We start from the raw sequence: 17,955 nt of genomic DNA, 5'->3' as shown, positions 1-17,955 counted from the left end.
CAGTGACTCAACAGCCGCCTTTGGTGAAAATTGTAAAGCTGAGACCTGAGGCATGGAAAGTAACAGAGACAGAGTGATTCAGTGAAAGTGAATGGCTCAGACTGTCCTACCCATCACTGAGGGGGAGAGGTTGAAAAAAAAAAAGCAGGGAAAGGACGGGAAGAGGGGGAAATGACTGGCGACTGTGTGGGAAGAGAGAGAGGAGGGGCTTAAAAAGTATGAACTTGTGTATGATTTAACTGCAGGAAGCATTAACAAGGGAAAAGACTGCAAACAGGACGTGGTGAATTGACTCGTTTATGCTTTACTGGGGGCGAGTTGCCTCATGGCTTCTCAGAGGTTGGCTTTTTCCACTGGGTCCCACTTTTTCTAGTGCGCTCCTTCACTCCTGAGACTTGTCTTCTCAATAAAATCCGGAGCATTCGCCTTGAACCCGTGCTGTTTTTCCTCTTTGCACTGTGCGTAATTTCTCTCCAGGAATCGGAAAAAAAGGCGACATCACAACAACAACAGGACGTGGATTCAAGACAGAAATAAAACGAAGTGGGGGAAGATGAAAGTCGTCTTGGATTTCTGCTTCATTTTCCTCATGCTGCTCACTCCCGGCGTGCTGTCCTTGTCCACACGTAAGTTGCACAGCAATGTCCATCGATGCGCAAAGTCCTGGGTCTTGGTTTAGGTGGCCTGCATGTTCGGGCCACTGCGATCAGCTTAAGAATTGTCAACCAGAGATGCTGTTTAAAGTGTGCAGGACACTGTCCCCACACTGGTACGCATGATTTTAAAGATAAAACTGAAGAAAAATGGACCAGTAGGAGCACAACGCAGTGCAGCAGGTTAGAAGTCACTATAGAGAAAACATAAACACTACAGAAAGACTACCAGGCTTGGTAAGGACACTAGAAATATGGGATAAAACTGCTTTATGAGGGTAGTACCCAGGTCCTAATGCAAAATAACTCATATTGAAAAGTCTCTTAAACTCCATTAAATATGATCATAGTAGGTTTTACATAAGCTTAAGTAAAAGATGCAGAGGAACATGTAAGAATTGCAGATTAATAATTCTGTAATACTGCTGTATAAGTATGTGTGCAATGAGAAATAACTCCAGACTCTTTCTGAAGCTGCCTTACATAATAAGGGCTCACTTGCTCAGAACATACTGGTCCCAGGCTGGTTGATTCTAGGAGAGATAAAAAAAAAGGACAAATGCCACTTTGTCCACTTGACAGCTCCTGTTATTGATGTGGCCTGCTGAAGTGTATTGGTTGTGTCCCTGCAGAGAAAACTCATCCCTCAGGAGGCTGAATTTCAACAAGTCAGGCCATAATTCGTTTAACACATGGAGGCTTTACGAACCGCAACAAAACTGTGACATCATTTGCTCAGGTTTTGGAGAATGTTAACCGGCAGCTTAATGCACAGTAACGTAAATAAATCAAAGTTATGTCCGCTTCCCCTGTTAAGTGGCTGGATTAGTTTTTATGGTGAGCTCACTGGCAAAGAATAGCTGTTCAGAGAGGATCTCCTGTTATTCATCCTGTTTGAAAGGCGCTAATAAAAGAAAGTATAGTTGTAGGGGCTTAAAGGGGACAATAGGCCTTGATCATAAGCTGTACTGCTGTTTATTATAGAGCCTAATTGGTCATTACTGTTTTATTCACTGTAATAATGGATGGTGCTTTCCCTTTACTCAGTGTGTGTTTATGGATGACACTGAAATAAAACAGCTGAAATGTGGAGTTTTCTTACAAACCTATAATTAGTTTTTAGTGCAGCTCATAATTCTGTTAAGTTTTAGTTTAAATGTTCTGTTAACACATAAACAAGTATTCATGACGATGATCATTAAGTATCATGTATTGACACAGTACATATCTGGAAACATCTACCTTTTCACTTACTTTTTACTGTACGTGCTCTATTTCGACTATACGTCAGACGACATAATCTCTCCTCTCGTTAGATAATACACTCCGTTAAATATCCCCAAATTTAAATCTATTTATAAAACAAATACAAAAAAACATCTGCCACCGTGTCCTCGATTCTTTTTCAGATGGCGTTGCACGGTTCATTGTCACTAAATGTTGCGTGACTTCTTCCACTTGGCTCGTCCACACTGGCCCCTCAAAATGTTCCACATGTACAACAATTGTACAGCAGACAGAGAAAAGCAGAGGCTTTGAACTGTTCCATGGATGCGTGAAGAATAAATAGGGCTTTAGAAACAACAGGGAATGTCATGCACCTTTTGAAGAGCGACAGCATAAAGAAAAAGTATTTTCATTCCGCCATAGACGTTGGAGACGTCCTGTTCTTGCTGAAACGGACATTAAAACTCCATCTTCCTTTATCGCCAGGTTAGATTCATCCCTTTCTTGTCCGATCAGAGCTGTGCGTCACACAGCCACAGACACTCTAAACAAATAATATTTTACTAAGCAATTCCTCCAGTGAGTGTGTCAATTTGAGACAATAAACATCAGTAATTAAGTCTATCAGTGCACTATTTGAACTATGAAGGGAAGGGTATTAGGCGGATTTGCACCCCGCTCCGGGGCAATGTCCTGTTCTTAGAGCCTGGAATACATAAACACTGATTGTTATTCAGCTGGATCGGCATATTATTGACTAATCAAAGCCCCCTTTAGTGCACCGTATCTGGTGACAAAGACAACCAGCCTCTGTGCATGTGTTTGTTTGCATTTGTATGTGTGTGTTTGCACAAATGTAAGTGTTGTATCAAAGCTCAAGATGGGGTTATGACATTAATATTGGTGTGGCATTACAGTCGAGTGAACTTCTTCAAAGGCGGCTCCTCCATAAAGGGCTACACAATGTCTGTCAGCGTAAGGTGGCTGGCAGCTGAATAGATGTAGCCCCGGGCGCAGATTTGTAGTGGTCTGACAAAGTGTTGGTGTTCTCACTCACTGCTCAGTCGGGTCTTCACAGAAAGCATCTTAAATATATGTTTTTGTTGAGCTGTCGACTCAGGTGGGCAAAAAACAAATTCTGGAGAAAGATGTAAAGAAAAATCTTCTCTTCTCTTCTCTTCTCTTCTCTTCTCTTCTCTTCTCTTCTCTTCTCTTCTCTTCTCTTCTCTTCTCTTCTCTTCTCTTCTCTTCTCTTCTCTTCTCTTCTCTTCTCTTCTCTTCTCTGTTTTTTTCTACTGCTTTGTTCATCTGTAGTGAAAGCAAAAGCCTCTCCACTATTCACTTGTCAGTTTCGTTAAGCAGCATTTGTCCAAGAAGACTGTGATCAAGGTGTGTTTTTGCAAGGAGAGACCTCTCAACAACATCACAGCGAGATCTTTCACACAAAGCAGCCATGACACACAGTGAATTAAACATTCATATATGTCCCTTGGAGAGAAAAGTCGTTCTAATTACAGTTTGCTTTGCAGTTTGCCAATTGTGTGGGTGTTTATTTCATATTTGGCTTTGAAATATGATCAAAAAATTTTAAATAGTCATACCATTTATTTATTTAGAAAGTTTAATTTGAAGTTTACCAACTGTTTTGTGGGATTAGAGACCAAAAAACCACTGAAGCATAAGCAAACAGCTGCACAGAATTACGGTTAAACAAGTGAGAGACAGTCATTTAGACAATATCTGATGAAAAACAGATAATAAAAAAATAACAATATAGATAGATTTACTTCTCCCTCAGTGTAGTGCATTAGTCTGTGTCTTCATTTGAACTGTGCTTGGCTATAACTCAGGTTTTCCTGATGCCACAAGCTCCAGATTGTTAAAACTGTCCAATATTTCTGTCTAACTCAACTCCAGCCTGATGACAGTACCATATCATTAACCATGTTCCATGTTTTTTCCTCTAGATGTAGCAGTCATCTACCCCCAGGACCCCGTTCTTCGCATGGGGTCTAACCTTACCGCTAGCTGCTGGGTCCACCCCGACCTTGGCGTCCATGCCAGCTCTCTGTTCTGGACACTCAATGGTCAGCAGCTGCCCAGCTCCCTCTACAGAGTGCTAAGCCCGACCAACCTCAGCGTGACGCTGGCTGGGCTCAACGCATCCAAGCAGAAGTCTGGAGACAACTTGGTCTGTCACAACCACAAGGGACACATCTTGGCTGGATCCTGCCTTTACGTTGGGAGTAAGTTGAAGATTGTCCCGGTACTGTACATATGTTAAATGATGTTTCCTATGGATTTTATTTAGTTGTCTAAGATACATTTAAAGCTTTTTATTCAGGAGAGGAACTCTCTCCATTGCCTCATACAGTTAAAATGTTGAAAGAAATGTTGAGAGGCTTGTTATATTAAAGTGCAGGAGAGGGGTGAGAGAAGTGATACCAAAGACCAAAGAGGTCACAGGAGTGAAAAGGAAGTGGGAATAAAGAGAAGCAACAAGGAAGTAGTGGGCAGGTTTTTAAGTGTCCCCACACAATTGTGGCTATACTTCATGTTTAGTATTCCTGCCTTCAGGCCCAGTCAGAGGCCTCTGTGAAACGGTGGCTGATTTGACCCCCTGTGTGGCCTGTTGTGCGCTGTCATGGCACAGATCTTACATTTTACAAAAACACACACACATCCAAATGCACATTTTGTGTGTTTTTCCCCTTAACATCCATTCAAGAAGAACAATTTGGTAATTATTCTTATTTACTTTCTTTCCAAGAACCAGATGAGAAGATTCAACATTCAAACCTGTAGAGTAAATATGTAGGTGAACCAGCAGCACATTAACATAGTTTTACATAACAGCTTGAATACTTCCAAGGCTTCCAATTCTCTTTATGTAGAGTTTGCCTGGAAACCAGCAGAGTTTCTCTGAAGGCCATAGCCCCAGCCAAGAAATAGTCCTGTATATAACCCCCTTTAAAACCACAAATTATCACAGTTACACTTTGGTTTTGGGCTTATGTCACAAAATGTAATTGCCAAGAGCTGGAAAGCAAAAACCATTGCTACAACAAAGTCAGACACGGCAAGAAACACTTGATCAGACAGGTTTTAAAGAAGCCTTACTTTGCTTTGGAGGTAAATCAAAGTAAGTACTGATAATGTAATACTACAAAAATGTAACACTCCCACATTGTACAGGAAAACTGTGTAGACTTAACTACAGCGAGTACAGAAGATCAGATCATTAACTTACCCATCAGACTGACAGCATGATAATAACATAACACTTGTTTTCTCTTCTAAATATTTAAAGTTTAACTAACATGAAGCTTTGTTTAAAACCGGTATCTTGTCTGACGTCTTGTGATGCATGCCCAGTTTGACTCCTTTTAGTGATGATCAGGAATTAACTTGATGAGTGCCACAGGAATTACGGCCTGAGCTACAAAAATAAAATCCACGTTGCAATAAATACTGTCAAACAGCCCTTTGAAGAAGTGAGGACCACCCATAATGTCCTCACGTTGTAAAAATGTCCTCATTCTCAAACATCATAAACATACAGTAGAAGTACAAGACCAAACCGAATGCACACACACACGCTCACACACACATTTATGTGTTTGTCCCTATTCTTCGAGTTCCTGTACACATAATATTTTCAAAGGAAGGTGATGAGATGAAAAATTAACTGTAGAGGAGTCAAAAAATCTTAAATATGAGCCATGCTTGCATTTTGCCAGACATACACACTCACACACACACACACACACACGCAAAGATGTGCAGTCGGGATCCTAATCTCTGTGCGACACTAGTGCTGAGCACCCTGTGTTCTCAGATGAGGAATGTTGGCAGGGATCCTGAGTCTGACCAAATGAGACAGCACACACACACACACAGACACAGACACACACACACACGCAGTCCAATTAAGAAAAAAAAAAAAAACACACCAATTTCTGAGGAACATCACAGTGGGTGAATTACTCTCAGGAGGAAGAGGCTGAAGTAATGGCTGGAGGGAACTCACGTACCCTCACTGACCCTTCATCTTTACATCTCTACCCTCCCATACTTCCTCATTCTTCACCTTGTCTTTCTCTGGCCACTTATTCTGTCACCCCTTTCTCCTCCTCTTTCACTCATTCTGTCCCAGTGCCTCCAGAGAAGCCGGTCAATCTGACCTGCTGGTCCAGGAACACCAAAGACCTGACTTGCAGCTGGGCTCCAGGAGGAAAAGGAGAGACCAACATAAGCACACAGTACACGCTGAAGTACAAACTCCGGTACACATACACACACACACACACACGCACACACACACTGAATGAGGACACTCACTGACATAATGCATTCTCTAGCCCCCTACTGTTGCGTAGGACCTGTTAATCTACTCTGTATTGATTTTTAATTTATCACTTGTCTGTTGTGCTTGCATCCAATCGTGGTCAGCACTAACTTCTGCGACAAATCATGTGTTTCCTGCGAGACATTTTAAGTCAGTCTATGTTTAATTGTAAAAGGAACAGGTGGGAATATTAAGTTTGCCTTAAAATCTTAATGCAGCTGTGTTTAAATAGTAGGATGGTAAACAACAACCACTGATGTGAATGAAGTTAACTTACAAACAACAACACTGAATTACATCATCACATCATTTTCACATTTAATGTTTTGGTCAAACTAGTTTTACAACTACACGGTATTAGACATGCATTTGATGGCTACATGATATAACGATAACTAGATCAACTACTGCTGGATAAACTAAACAGCACATATTGTGCTTACTATGAATGTTTTTTAAATACCAAATAATGGAGTTTAGGGTGTGTCCCTTAATTTAAAGTAATGCTTCGTCACTACTACAAGTAGCCAATTCAGCTGATGTGGTGACGATTGCATCAAATAACTACACTGTTTAATTAATTCCTTACACTTCTGGTGTGTCTTGGTTTTGAATAGGATTAAAAATGACACCGCTTTTGTTGAGTGCATCTCTATTACTGCTTCAACATGTGGAGAAACGCACAGGTTGACAAGCCTGCAGTGTGTCGTTACAATTGCTAAGCTAGGACTGGGCAAAATACATTTTCCCTGTAGCCTAATTTATTCTGGAAATTACACATAGAGACTTGTCGTGACTTTGCCATAAACCTTTAAATGAAGGGAATGAAGATCCAGAAATTTCCTAGTATTCAAATGGGTTAGACGTGCAACTTTATGAGTCTGCTGCAAATGCCTCCATCCAACATCAACATATTTCAAGAGATTACGATACTGACATGTCTATAAAAAATCCAAGAAAAAAAAGAAAAAACGTAACTCTTTGGCAGAACCGATTTTATGAGAAATAACATCAGTGGTAGCCAGAGGGTAAAATCCTGTCAACAGTAAAAAAGTCAAATTTAATAAGAATTAAGAAAACAGATTCTCATCTGGGAACCATACATTTTTAAAAATCAGTTTCAGATGGGGTGTGAGCTGCATTCACATGTTTTAGTAATTCAGGGAGACATTTAGAAACACAGAAAAGGAAATGACTTGACATTCAGTGCCCACAGTGGTGCCAACTGCATGGAAATCTCATGTTGCAGTTACATTAGTGTAAGTAATGAAACCAATAGTGGCAGAAAAAAATGTTTTATGTCACATTAATCAAAGATTTTGAATGATGCTGTCTTCTGTTTAACTCCCAGGTGGTATGGTAAAGAAAAGGAGTGTGAGGATTACACCCATGCGCAACCTTACTCCTGCAGCATCACCAGGGACCTGCACCTCTTCACACCCTATGAGATCTGGGTGGAGGCCTCCAACCAGCTGGGCAGGGCCACCTCTGATGTCATCACCCTTGACATCCTAGACGTGGGTGAGTATGAGAAGAAGTGATCTCTGACCTTCTTTCTTTTTACGGCTGGTGTGATGCTCAGATCCTAGTGTCAGTGAGTCCCCAGGTTATAATTGAGGAGAGTGGATACCAGTTTTAATGTCTGTGGGCCATAAGTAATTTTGAAAGTTTATCTTTTTGACAACAGATTGACATTTCAGGAAATAAACGTATTTGTTTTTTTGCTGAAAGTTACATGAGACGACCACTCATGCTTTTTGTTTTTTATCTTTAGAGGCAAATCAAGAAAGCAATTAGCTTAATGCTGCACCACTGTAAGCAGGGGTAGACAAAACTAAACAAGCAAGTAGATAAAACATCAAAATATGTCTTGCCCCTCTAAATACGCCTGTACTTCTACAGCTTATTAATTAACACGTTGTATCTTGTTTGTTTAATCCATGCAAAAAATGGTGTAACATTAACAATTAGTGGTTATATAGGGAGTTTTGTGCCAAACCTTTTCTTAGCTGAAAGCAGTAACTTCAAGTTTGCACAAAACCAAGTTAATAGTTTTGAGTGTGCATGCTAAATAACTCTAAACGTGTCTGGGTTGCAACTTCACACTGAATGAAAAGATGTTAAAGTCGTAACATTATGTTATATGCATACATATGTTCACAAATATAAGTTTTAATTTTAGTGGATTAACACGCTACAACATGCCCGGTGAGCAACTTTCATGAGAATGAATGAGGTGCCATCCACATCCATGGGGCTCGGCACGATGACATCTTTGAATTTCGACACCATTGCAGCATCATTCTTAGAATCCTTGAGCAGATAAAACTTCTCGGTTTTTGCCAAAAATAATTTAACAAACTGAATTTATGAAGCATTAATAATTCAAGCATCACAGTTTGCAGCCAACTAAACCGATTGTGTAGCACATGATTTTAAATTACTGTATTGTGGATATTGAATATCTTCAGCTTTGTATAAAATGATGCACATGACCTCTAAAATATTTAATTTAACAAGTGGTGACTTGAAACTTACTTTAAAAATTCTGTGAGAACTAGATGAAATCTATGTATGAGGCTCTAATTATTTATATAATCTTTTTCAAGGAGGAGTATATATTAAGCTGTTCATTCCTGTTATTATCTCATAGTCATTCCTCAGATGTACCTTGTGACCAACAGGTTGGGAACGTTGAATGACCGTAGTTTTCGCCTCATATGGGCATCTTTAAAATCACTTCTCTTTACATCTTCAGCCCTTTTATTCCTGCCGACAGGACGTTGGCCTGACTTCTGTGACTTTGGCTTCTGCAGAAGCTTCTCATCTGGCTTAACACTGATAGGAACTGAGCAGCGTTACCTTTTAAAGCTTTGTTATGTGGTCCATTGCTTAGTGTAGAGTGGTTTAAGCAAACGGAGCATGCAGTAAGCCCAAAATCATTCTCTCCTCTCATTATCCCCAAAAAACACACACTCATACACACATACATGTCCACACCTGGACAGGCGTAGGTGTATGATGAATGGAAACGCCCTCTCTTTGATGAGTTCATTTTCTCTTTAGTCATGCTCACTGGACACACACACACACAGAAGACACTTGCTAACCCCTTTTAGGCAATGTTGGAATGTGCCAGACTCATACTCAGATCTAATCCTGTCTCCAAGCCGGTTGCAGACCTTCAAGGCCAGTGGAGTTTGGGCTTTGAGGCTTTAAGACTTGGACCTGAAATAATACAACCTGATTAGCTTGGAACTCTTCATCTGGTTCACTCCTAACATGTTCCTAATGGTGTCAGGGGATGTACTGAGAAAACACCATATAGAGTTTCAGCCGTGAACACGTCACTGGTGCGAGAACAAGCGTCCATCAAGCCGTAATCCCTTTCTGTTCCCTAATGTATGCATGCACGCACACACCTGTGTACACACCCCGAGGGCAGGGCAAGGCCTAGTAACAGTATAGAAACAGAGAGGCAGGCAGAGCGTGGGCGGTTTCTGGACTTCTGGCATCTGCGTGTGTGAGCGTTTTGTTTCGCTCAGGTTGCTGTGGCCGTTCTACTCAGACGAGCAGTTTCCACAACAGCGGCAGGTCATAAAACACAGCAACCACACCTGCATGCTTGAGCTGCATGAGTCACACATATAAGGTCATGTCCAATCAATTATGAAGGCGAGGCAGAAACACCTACAGTTTTCTCTGAACGTTACGGGGGAGCCCTCAGAACTTGTATTGGTGTCTCGCTCTGGCGATGACGATGTGTTGAGGAATGATGCAACACATGTTAACAATGATTCTTATGTAATTTGTCATGTCTCGTTGACTTTTACTGCCAAGTGCATATTGTGTAATGTATAGCAATAACACATTTGCTCTCAATGAAGGCCACCTTACTGTTTGTTTATTTACTTAATTACTACAGTTAAAAAAAATGTGGCTGCAGAGCTGCAGTGATCGCAATAATTAATTTACTCTATTATCTTGAGATGACAAGTTAATTATCTCATTATCTTGGGACATGTTGGGTCTTTTTCTTATAATGAGAAAATTATCTTGAATAATGTGTTTTAATTATTTCCATTACAAAAGAACAATTAAACTGAAAATATCTGAATGCGCTATACATTTACCATCAATTGAGCAAATAATATTATGGCAATTTTCTATAGAATTAACAAAATAATAGCTATTGAATATAAAAATAATACATTTTATGCATCATATAAGACCTCATACATTATATTAAGTAATATATTTGCATATATTTGTACATTATCCATGTCTATACTCTCATGTATATATAAATATATATAAACTCCTGAAGTACTGAAATAATTTATTATTAATATTATTATAAAAGTAGTAAGACCACAGTGTAGAAATACTCTTACATGGTACCAAAAGTACAATTAATCTTCATGCAGAATGGCTCATTTTACATCAATGAATAATAAATTATTGGTTTAAAATTACTGATGCATGTAGTGGAGTACAATATAATAAGTACAATATTACCATATGAAATGTAGAAAAGTTAAACTATGAAGTAGAAGAACAAATACTCAAGAAAAGTAGAAATACATTAAAGTTGTACAGTAATTAAGTAAATGGACCACTGATTATTTGTTTTAAACAAAAAGGTTCAGACAGTTGTTTTTCTTGCTCGCAGCTTCTACTATTATATTCCGACCTATTTACTAATAATAAATACATGGTTAATATTAACTTGGAAAAAAGCAAACTTCCCAGAAATAAACTTCAAGTGCGTCAGTTTTTTATATTTATTGCTCTTTATGTTCATTCAGTTTGAGCTGACACTTTTTACACCACCCATAAATACTGTCTGAATGCGACCTTCAGAGAACGTCCCCAGTTCCTGGCAAAACCAGACACAAACTAAAACTCTTCAGTTAATTCCCGCTTTTTCCTCCTGGGTCGTCTTGTTTGTTTACTGGTAAGGCATGACATTATGAGCAAGGAAAGTTAAAATAATGGTCTGTCACCACGTTTGTTTGTCGAAACGATAATCATTGTCAGATGAAAAAGCCTCATCCAACTCACACAAGCCTTCAGACACTAGAAGGCACTCAGAAACCGCAAACCTCTGCCAATGTTGAACAATCCTTCAATGTGCTGTTACACATAAAGATCTCACTCCTAGCACTTTAAATTCAAATTGAATTGATTTCTTGACTGCACAATTGTAAAGATGCCCCTAAGCCATGAGTTTTTGGAGCCACGGCTAGACGGGATAATCTCGGCCATCTGTCCACCAGAAGTTTATCATTAAGTTCTTAGGAGAGAAATAAACGTGTTAATGGATCTAATAAATTAAAAATGCCCCAGTTTCTGCCCCTTATGAAATCACTGCACATTTCAGATTTTGCAGTGATAATTATATTTTGGTCAAAGATACAAGCCACTGTTTTTTTTCCCATTGTTTTTGTTTTTTCAATATAAATATAAATCTAGAAAGTCATTTAGCATTACTTGCAGTCACTCATTTAAGGGCTAAAAGCTGCTCTAATTCATATTTTTATATTAACAATGGATCAAATTTCCTGATTGTGCATCTGCCCTCAGCTCTCAGAGCTTTTAAGAAACTTTTTTTTAGCGTCAGTTCAGTGTTTTGATTTTACAACTTCTGGTTCACACTCACTTCTCTCATTGTTTTAATGTCCAGCTGAAGAAGGCAGCAAGCTGATTAACTGAGTTTACACTATTTACACAGCTCTGCTCAGCATCAAGAAGCAGATTTAATGACTGGAAAGTAAAAACAGTGGTATATTTACTTCCTAAAATGTCCAGTATTTGATGAATGCATTGGATTAGCACTGCAGCTAATTATTATAATCTAATGAAGACTTTCATAATCTGGTTTACCGCATGTTTAAAAAAACTGAAAAATTTCCTCAGAGCCCAAGTTGTTGAATTGTTTGTTTCACAACTCAGTACCACAAAGATTGTCTGTTTACGATTGTTGAAGACTAACAAAACCGCAAATATTCACATTTAAATTGGGTGATTTTGGCACATGTTCAGCTCTGGATTGACTCTTCTCACTCACTAACCTCCTCAGTCTTTTCTTTCTCCAGTGACGACGGATCCGCCATCAGGTGTGACTGTGAGTCGAGTCGGACAGTTGGAGGACCAGCTGAGCGTTCGCTGGGAAGCTCCTCCTGCTCTCAAAGACTTCCTGTTTCAGGCTAAATACCAGATCCGCTACAGGCTGGAGGACAGCCAAGACTGGAAGGTAAAGGACAAGGACACTGATTTATAAAGATATAAATTGATCTTTTTGTCTGAACTCTTCCAGCTGTTTCTCATCTTAATGCAGTAATCATTTCTAATCTAGTTTGATTGAAGCCTCCTGTGCCAGATGAGTTAATAGCTGGGCTGCTCAAAACTTTCATCAGCCATAAATCTAAGAGCCAGGTTTTGATAAGGAGAAAAACACAGGCCAGGACCACTGTGTATATCTCTACTTAAACTTTTAATGAATGAAAAATACAGTGTAAAACCTTCAGTCATGCAGGTGGTGCTTCCCAGAATCCTCTGGGTAAGAGTGAAGATTCTCCAGTAATTAAGGGGGAATTACACCGATGTAATATAAGCAAGTCTTTGCTCGCAAAGTGGAAAAAGAAAAGAAGGGGAGTGGAGAGGCGACGGAGGGATGAGAAGGAGGAGAGAGGAGACTTAAATCCAAGTGGCTTTAAGGGTTTGGTGGTGAAAACAAAACGCAGTTTCCCTCTGAACTGGCCCTAATCATGAGGTCATGCTGAGGAATGGAGGGATACATCTCAGCTGTTAATGTCTTCAATATGGCTGTAAAGACACTCAGCGGTAACTTCTGCTGATTTGGCCTCCCAACGTCACATCATTAGCCCTCTGATGCCTGTAATTTTCATGTTCTGTTTTCTGTTGGGGTCTCTCTTAATAAGTATTTACAGACAGAATACCAGAGAGAAAGTGGGGAATTATTAGACAAGATAATTAACTGCAGCGTGTGAGTTTCTTCCTCTTTACTTGCCTGTCTCTACTTCTGCTGTCTTTTGGTTTGTACGAGTACCTGTGCATGCTCCCATGTGTGTCCCAGCGTATCCGGCTTTGTAAGAAATAATAGAGAGCAGATTTTACCCAGCAGGCACAATTACATGAAAATATTTTCATAAACATGCTGATCAGGAGCCACCAAACAATGTGGTGTTCATGCATGTTTTTGTCTGTACATAGTTTGTGGTTTTTTTCAACATCTTGATTCTGCCCTGTGTTTTAGTTTATGCCCATTGGTATTTAATACTGTGGTCAGACCTCCAGCACAACTCCTTTGTGTTTGTGTCTTTTTTTATTTTGTAGGTGATGGATGACGTTGGGAACCAGACTTCTTGTAGACTGGCTGGACTGAGACCTGGCACTGTGTATTTTGTCCAGGTATGTGTGTGTGTGTGTGTGTGTCCGAGTCTATATTAATATACTTCAAAATTAGTACACGATTTAGAGTTAAATTGTTTTCTTTTCTTCAGGTCCGCTGTAACCCTGTGGGCATTTATGGCTCTCGCAAAGCTGGGATCTGGAGCGAGTGGAGCCACCCCACTGCTGCATCCACACCCCACAGCGGTTAGCCCACACTCACGCACACATCGTTTGACTTTTGGTCCGTATTAGGAGCAAATTTGTACGACTAAAATCTCTTTAGTATCATGGTGCTGCAGTTTCTGCCCACTGCTAGAAACTGGCAGCTTTGTTGAATAAGAGGATGGTGTAGTTTTACTCTTCTTGGTCAATCATGTATTGAATCGAATCAATTCCACACACCTCAAAATCAAAACTTTTAGTTGCAGTAGGAACGAATACAAAGGGATTCACAAAGAAATTAGTAATTTTCCAATGAAGGATAACTGGCAGCCTGTGGTTGTTGCTCCCCTGGACGCTGGCAGTACAGTTTCTCAGTAAAATGTTATCATAAATGCAAGAAAGAACTACAAATTTAAAAGCCAAGAATTTAAGGGAAGACGTGAGAACTCTCAGGTCTGCAGCATCCAGTGCCTGAACTTCTCCATGTCTTTGAGTTCCTAATAACACTGTATGTAAAAGTGGCACACACACATGCGCACACACACACACACACACACACACACACACACACACACACACACTGCACAACTTGAGCAATTTGTGACTTCTTCTTTGTTGTGTTTCCTCTTATAAATGTGTCTAGTCATTCTCAATTCCCTTCCTGTTCTGCTTTTCCTAACATTTTTAGGTCTTTATGTTCACTGCACTCCACACGTCTAACAACAACAGTTACATGCTAACGTGTTTCTTTGCAGAACCAGTACTAACTTTGCATACTTTGAGGACATTTTGCCAATAATACTTTTACCAGAAATCAGTTTTCTCACTCATTCTTCACCTGTGAATTTCTCCCACTCTCTGCCTTTCTTGTGTTCCTGCAGAACGGTTGACGTCAGGCTCCTGTGACTCCAAGTCCAGCGGGGACTCCAACTCCACCCTGCGCAGGGAGCTGAAGCAGTTCTTCGGCTGGGTGCGCAAACACGCCTACGGCTGCAGCAGCATGTCCATGAAGCTGTATGACCAGTGGAGAGTGCTGATGCAGAAATCCCACAAAGCTCGCAACCAGGTAGGTAAGCATCACTAATGCAGGGATGAGGCATACATGATTTCACATTTACGCTGGAGTACATGCAGACAAAGTAACTCTGTTTTATAAAATATGATTTCTAACAGATTTTGTCTTTAAATTTAGGTTCTTCAAGGGGATAAATCCTAGCACACCCTGCCTTTAGAAGCAGAAATCGAGTCACGAAAAGAACTGAGTGAGTGTGGTATGTGTTTTTGTCTTTGTGGGTGGATGAGAAATGAGAAAAAGAGATTTGATTGTATTCGTATATGGGAATTATAAAGACAATTTGCTTTGGACATTTACCAGCAATGGACGTGAGGAGACATCCAAAGAAAAGCAGTGGGATTTTCTTCCTTTACGCATCTTTTTCCAGTCGACACGAGCACTGTAGAAGGTGCAACTGGGTAAGGACTGACATGGTGGAGTCGTCACGGACATCTCGGTATTATGTGGGCTCACAAAGGACATTGTAACATGAATAACTTGGACATTAGTAAAGACATTACACCTGCTCTGAATGTCAAAACAGATTCAAACAAGAATCAAGAAGTGTTTGTCTGCTTGAAGTGTTTTGTAAGCTTTTTGGGTGGATCCAAAGCACCATCTAGTGGCTGTTTGACATGCATGGACACTCGAATTAAAGCGTTCCCTGTGGTCCTGATGTAAAAAAAGAAAAAAGTAACAAACAGTATTTGTATTTCTTGCTTTGTTATATAAGTGGATAATGTGCCAAACTGGTTCACTACGGATTTCTCTGTTTCTGAGTGCCAGTATGTGACTGATGACATAATGGTGTTGTTGTGTGTGGAGACGTTTCACTGCCTTTATTTTTGTACTGAATTGTACCAGCATATTTAAAACTGTATAAAGTTATGTTTTATTTCTTAAGTTATGTTTAGTTAGTAAAGAAATATCAATGACTGAAGTTTTTATCAATCTCTAATGTTGATCTATAAAAATGTCAGAAACTGAGTCTGATGAGTTATGTGCGTGCTACAGATGCAAAGCAGACACAGTGATACACACTGAATATCTTCTTCTTCATCCCTCTAATATACCCATTTCTACACCTCTATTTATAAATATCTTTGCCTATGCTACCTCCAGCAGCTCCTCCTGAGTATAACTTACAACTCAATACATTTCCTGAAGATATTTTGTCATAATGTCAGTACAGAAACATTTCAAAGAGCAATTTTATGTGGACAAAAAGAACTTTTGATAACATACAGACCAAATCATTCTTATTAGCAAACTAATTTGACACACATCAACACGAGAAGTGTAATTAGCAACCTGAAAACATGTGGGCCATTAAACTAGAACACATTCACATAGTTCATCTTTACACTAAAATATATATTAATTTAAGTGTGTTCTATTGTTTAAAAATTGTGGAAACTGGAGTTACATCAGATAGACACAGTGGTGATGCGCAGTCCTACTCGTGGACTTCCTAAATTGTCAGAACAGAGGAGTCTTAAGATAAAAATTTCATTAAATTTTCCTCAAATCTTGCAAATGATCATCCATTTATTATCTATAGCCACTTATCCTTTCGATAGCCTGGGGGAGCTCGAGCCTATTCCAGTACGCCAAATGTGTTCAACGATTGGAGCAATTTTTTGTCAAATAGCTCAATTGTTTAACAGCGTTCATAAATTGAACCATATGCAACAAAATCCATAAACATGGCAAATAATAATAATAATAATGAATTCTACACTTCCCAGGTCAAGGTTTATGTTTGAAAACATAAAACATCAGGTGCTGCCCACATGGTGGAGCTCTCTGCTCCTTCAATCTAATGTTTTCTTCTTTGACCTTTAGCTCCATGAATGAGATCCTGCTAACTAACAAAAATCTGAAATGAAACTAAACTAATAACTTTGTAGAGGGCGATACATTACTGACACATGTGGGAAATAGTACTGATAGTAGTATCACAACAACAAGTGAAATTGTTTTACACGTCCAACACTGCTTGCTATGCTGTCTTACTTTTTTTTTTCCTTAAGAAACTGTTTCCTGTCAGCGGCCCGGTCGTGCTGAGTCCATCTCCTGCTGGTGCCACTGCAGAGTCTTGTTACAGAGCCTGTGACCATTCAGAGTCACCAGTGCTTAATATTTAACCACAGTGGAGTTCTTCTTGGTCATGGCTCTGCTCTCAAGGCTTTAGTTACCTCTGTGAAAGAGGATATAGTTCTAGTTCGAGTTTTTTTACACTGAAGTTGAGGTCACAAGATAAACATGGGGGTTGGAAAAATTAAGGATTAGGAATAAATGAATAAATAATTTTGGGCTTTAAATTTTGCTTTTCAATAAATATTAGATATGTTTTGCCTGTTAGGACCTTAAAAATCTATCTTTGCTTGTGAAAATATTAAGGAATAAAAGTCACAAAAAGCTGAAGGGTGTTAAATATTCACCAGTTCATGATTTTCATTTTAACAATTTTCAGCTCATCAAATGTCCACTTGCAACTGAGGAGCAGAGTGAGTCCCTTCATTTTTAATAGCATGTGTGCTAAGATGCTATTAGTTACAGCAGGTATGCTGTAGTTGAGGGGTCCGCCACACATTCTGCACTTGAGTAACCCAATACTTTGGAATAGGATACCAAATTATCAACATTACATGTTAATGGCATGATGAATACCAGTCACACGTTAAGTGCTTCAATAATAAATAAAGACAGCACTGAAATCTCTGAATATATGTTCTGCTGTACAGAAGCAGCTTCTTTGTTGATTTTGTTCTGTATTCAGCTTTTCAGTACATTTCTATAACATCTCAGTCATACATAATCACTGGTTCCTCTATTCTGAGCCATGACGGAGTTGGATTTCTGGCCACAGTTGAGAAAACATTTTGTCCTGAGGGGACTCTAGGGAGAAAGATGTGGAGACCAGGTTGGGTTGTAAACAGAACCTCAGTCAAGATAGAGTTTCTTCACCTTGTGGTCATGTATAATTCAGCCTGAGAGGCTGTGGCTCACCTGGAGGCAGACACACAAGCAAAGGATGTGAAGTGACAGAGAATCAAAGAGCAAAGGAAGAGGACACAGAAGAAGGAAGAAAG

General features: G+C 39.5%; 1 protein-coding gene across 4 annotated transcripts; it reads left to right on the top strand.

Annotated features, from left to right (window-relative positions):
* The first annotated feature begins 240 nt into the window (after positions 1-240).
* crlf1a (cytokine receptor-like factor 1a) lies at positions 241-15,274 on the top strand. 4 transcript variants are annotated; one of them, XR_003297397.1, is made up of 10 exons: positions 241-626; positions 3,848-4,126; positions 6,037-6,166; positions 7,580-7,749; positions 12,327-12,484; positions 13,588-13,662; positions 13,755-13,848; positions 14,688-14,876; positions 14,999-15,068; positions 15,182-15,267. XR_003297397.1 is itself a non-coding variant. In XM_026338889.1 (10 exons), exons 1-9 carry the CDS (start codon positions 554-556, stop codon positions 15,020-15,022), a joined length of 1,188 nt encoding a protein of 395 aa, XP_026194674.1. In that variant the 5' UTR covers positions 241-553; the 3' UTR covers positions 15,023-15,068; positions 15,182-15,267. The 4 variants fall into 4 exon arrangements, 3 of the variants coding, with proteins under 3 accessions (XP_026194674.1, XP_026194673.1, XP_026194675.1); XM_026338889.1 differs by having other exon boundaries at positions 14,688-14,872; XM_026338888.1 differs by having other exon boundaries at positions 14,688-14,872; positions 14,999-15,274.
* The last annotated feature ends 2,681 nt before the right edge of the window (positions 15,275-17,955 follow it).

The sequence above is a fragment of the Anabas testudineus genome, chromosome 22, assembly GCF_900324465.2.
Source record: "Anabas testudineus chromosome 22, fAnaTes1.2, whole genome shotgun sequence".
NCBI classification, from domain to species: Eukaryota; Metazoa; Chordata; class Actinopteri; order Anabantiformes; family Anabantidae; genus Anabas; species Anabas testudineus.
The sequence above is the reverse complement of the archived record's forward strand: the minus strand, read 5'-3'. Positions and strand labels throughout refer to the sequence as shown.

Bases quoted from the DNA above. Each gene is read 5' to 3' on its own strand.
- crlf1a (XM_026338888.1), top strand. From the start codon at position 554: ATGAAAGTCGTCTTGGATTTCTGCTTCATTTTCCTCATGCTGCTCACT. The intron at 4,127-6,036 runs GTAAGTTGAAGA...ATTCTGTCCCAG, and splicing joins ATCCTGCCTTTACGTTGGGA to TGCCTCCAGAGAAGCCGGTC. The intron at 14,873-14,998 runs GTAGGTAAGCAT...CTTTAAATTTAG, and splicing joins CCCACAAAGCTCGCAACCAG to GTTCTTCAAGGGGATAAATC.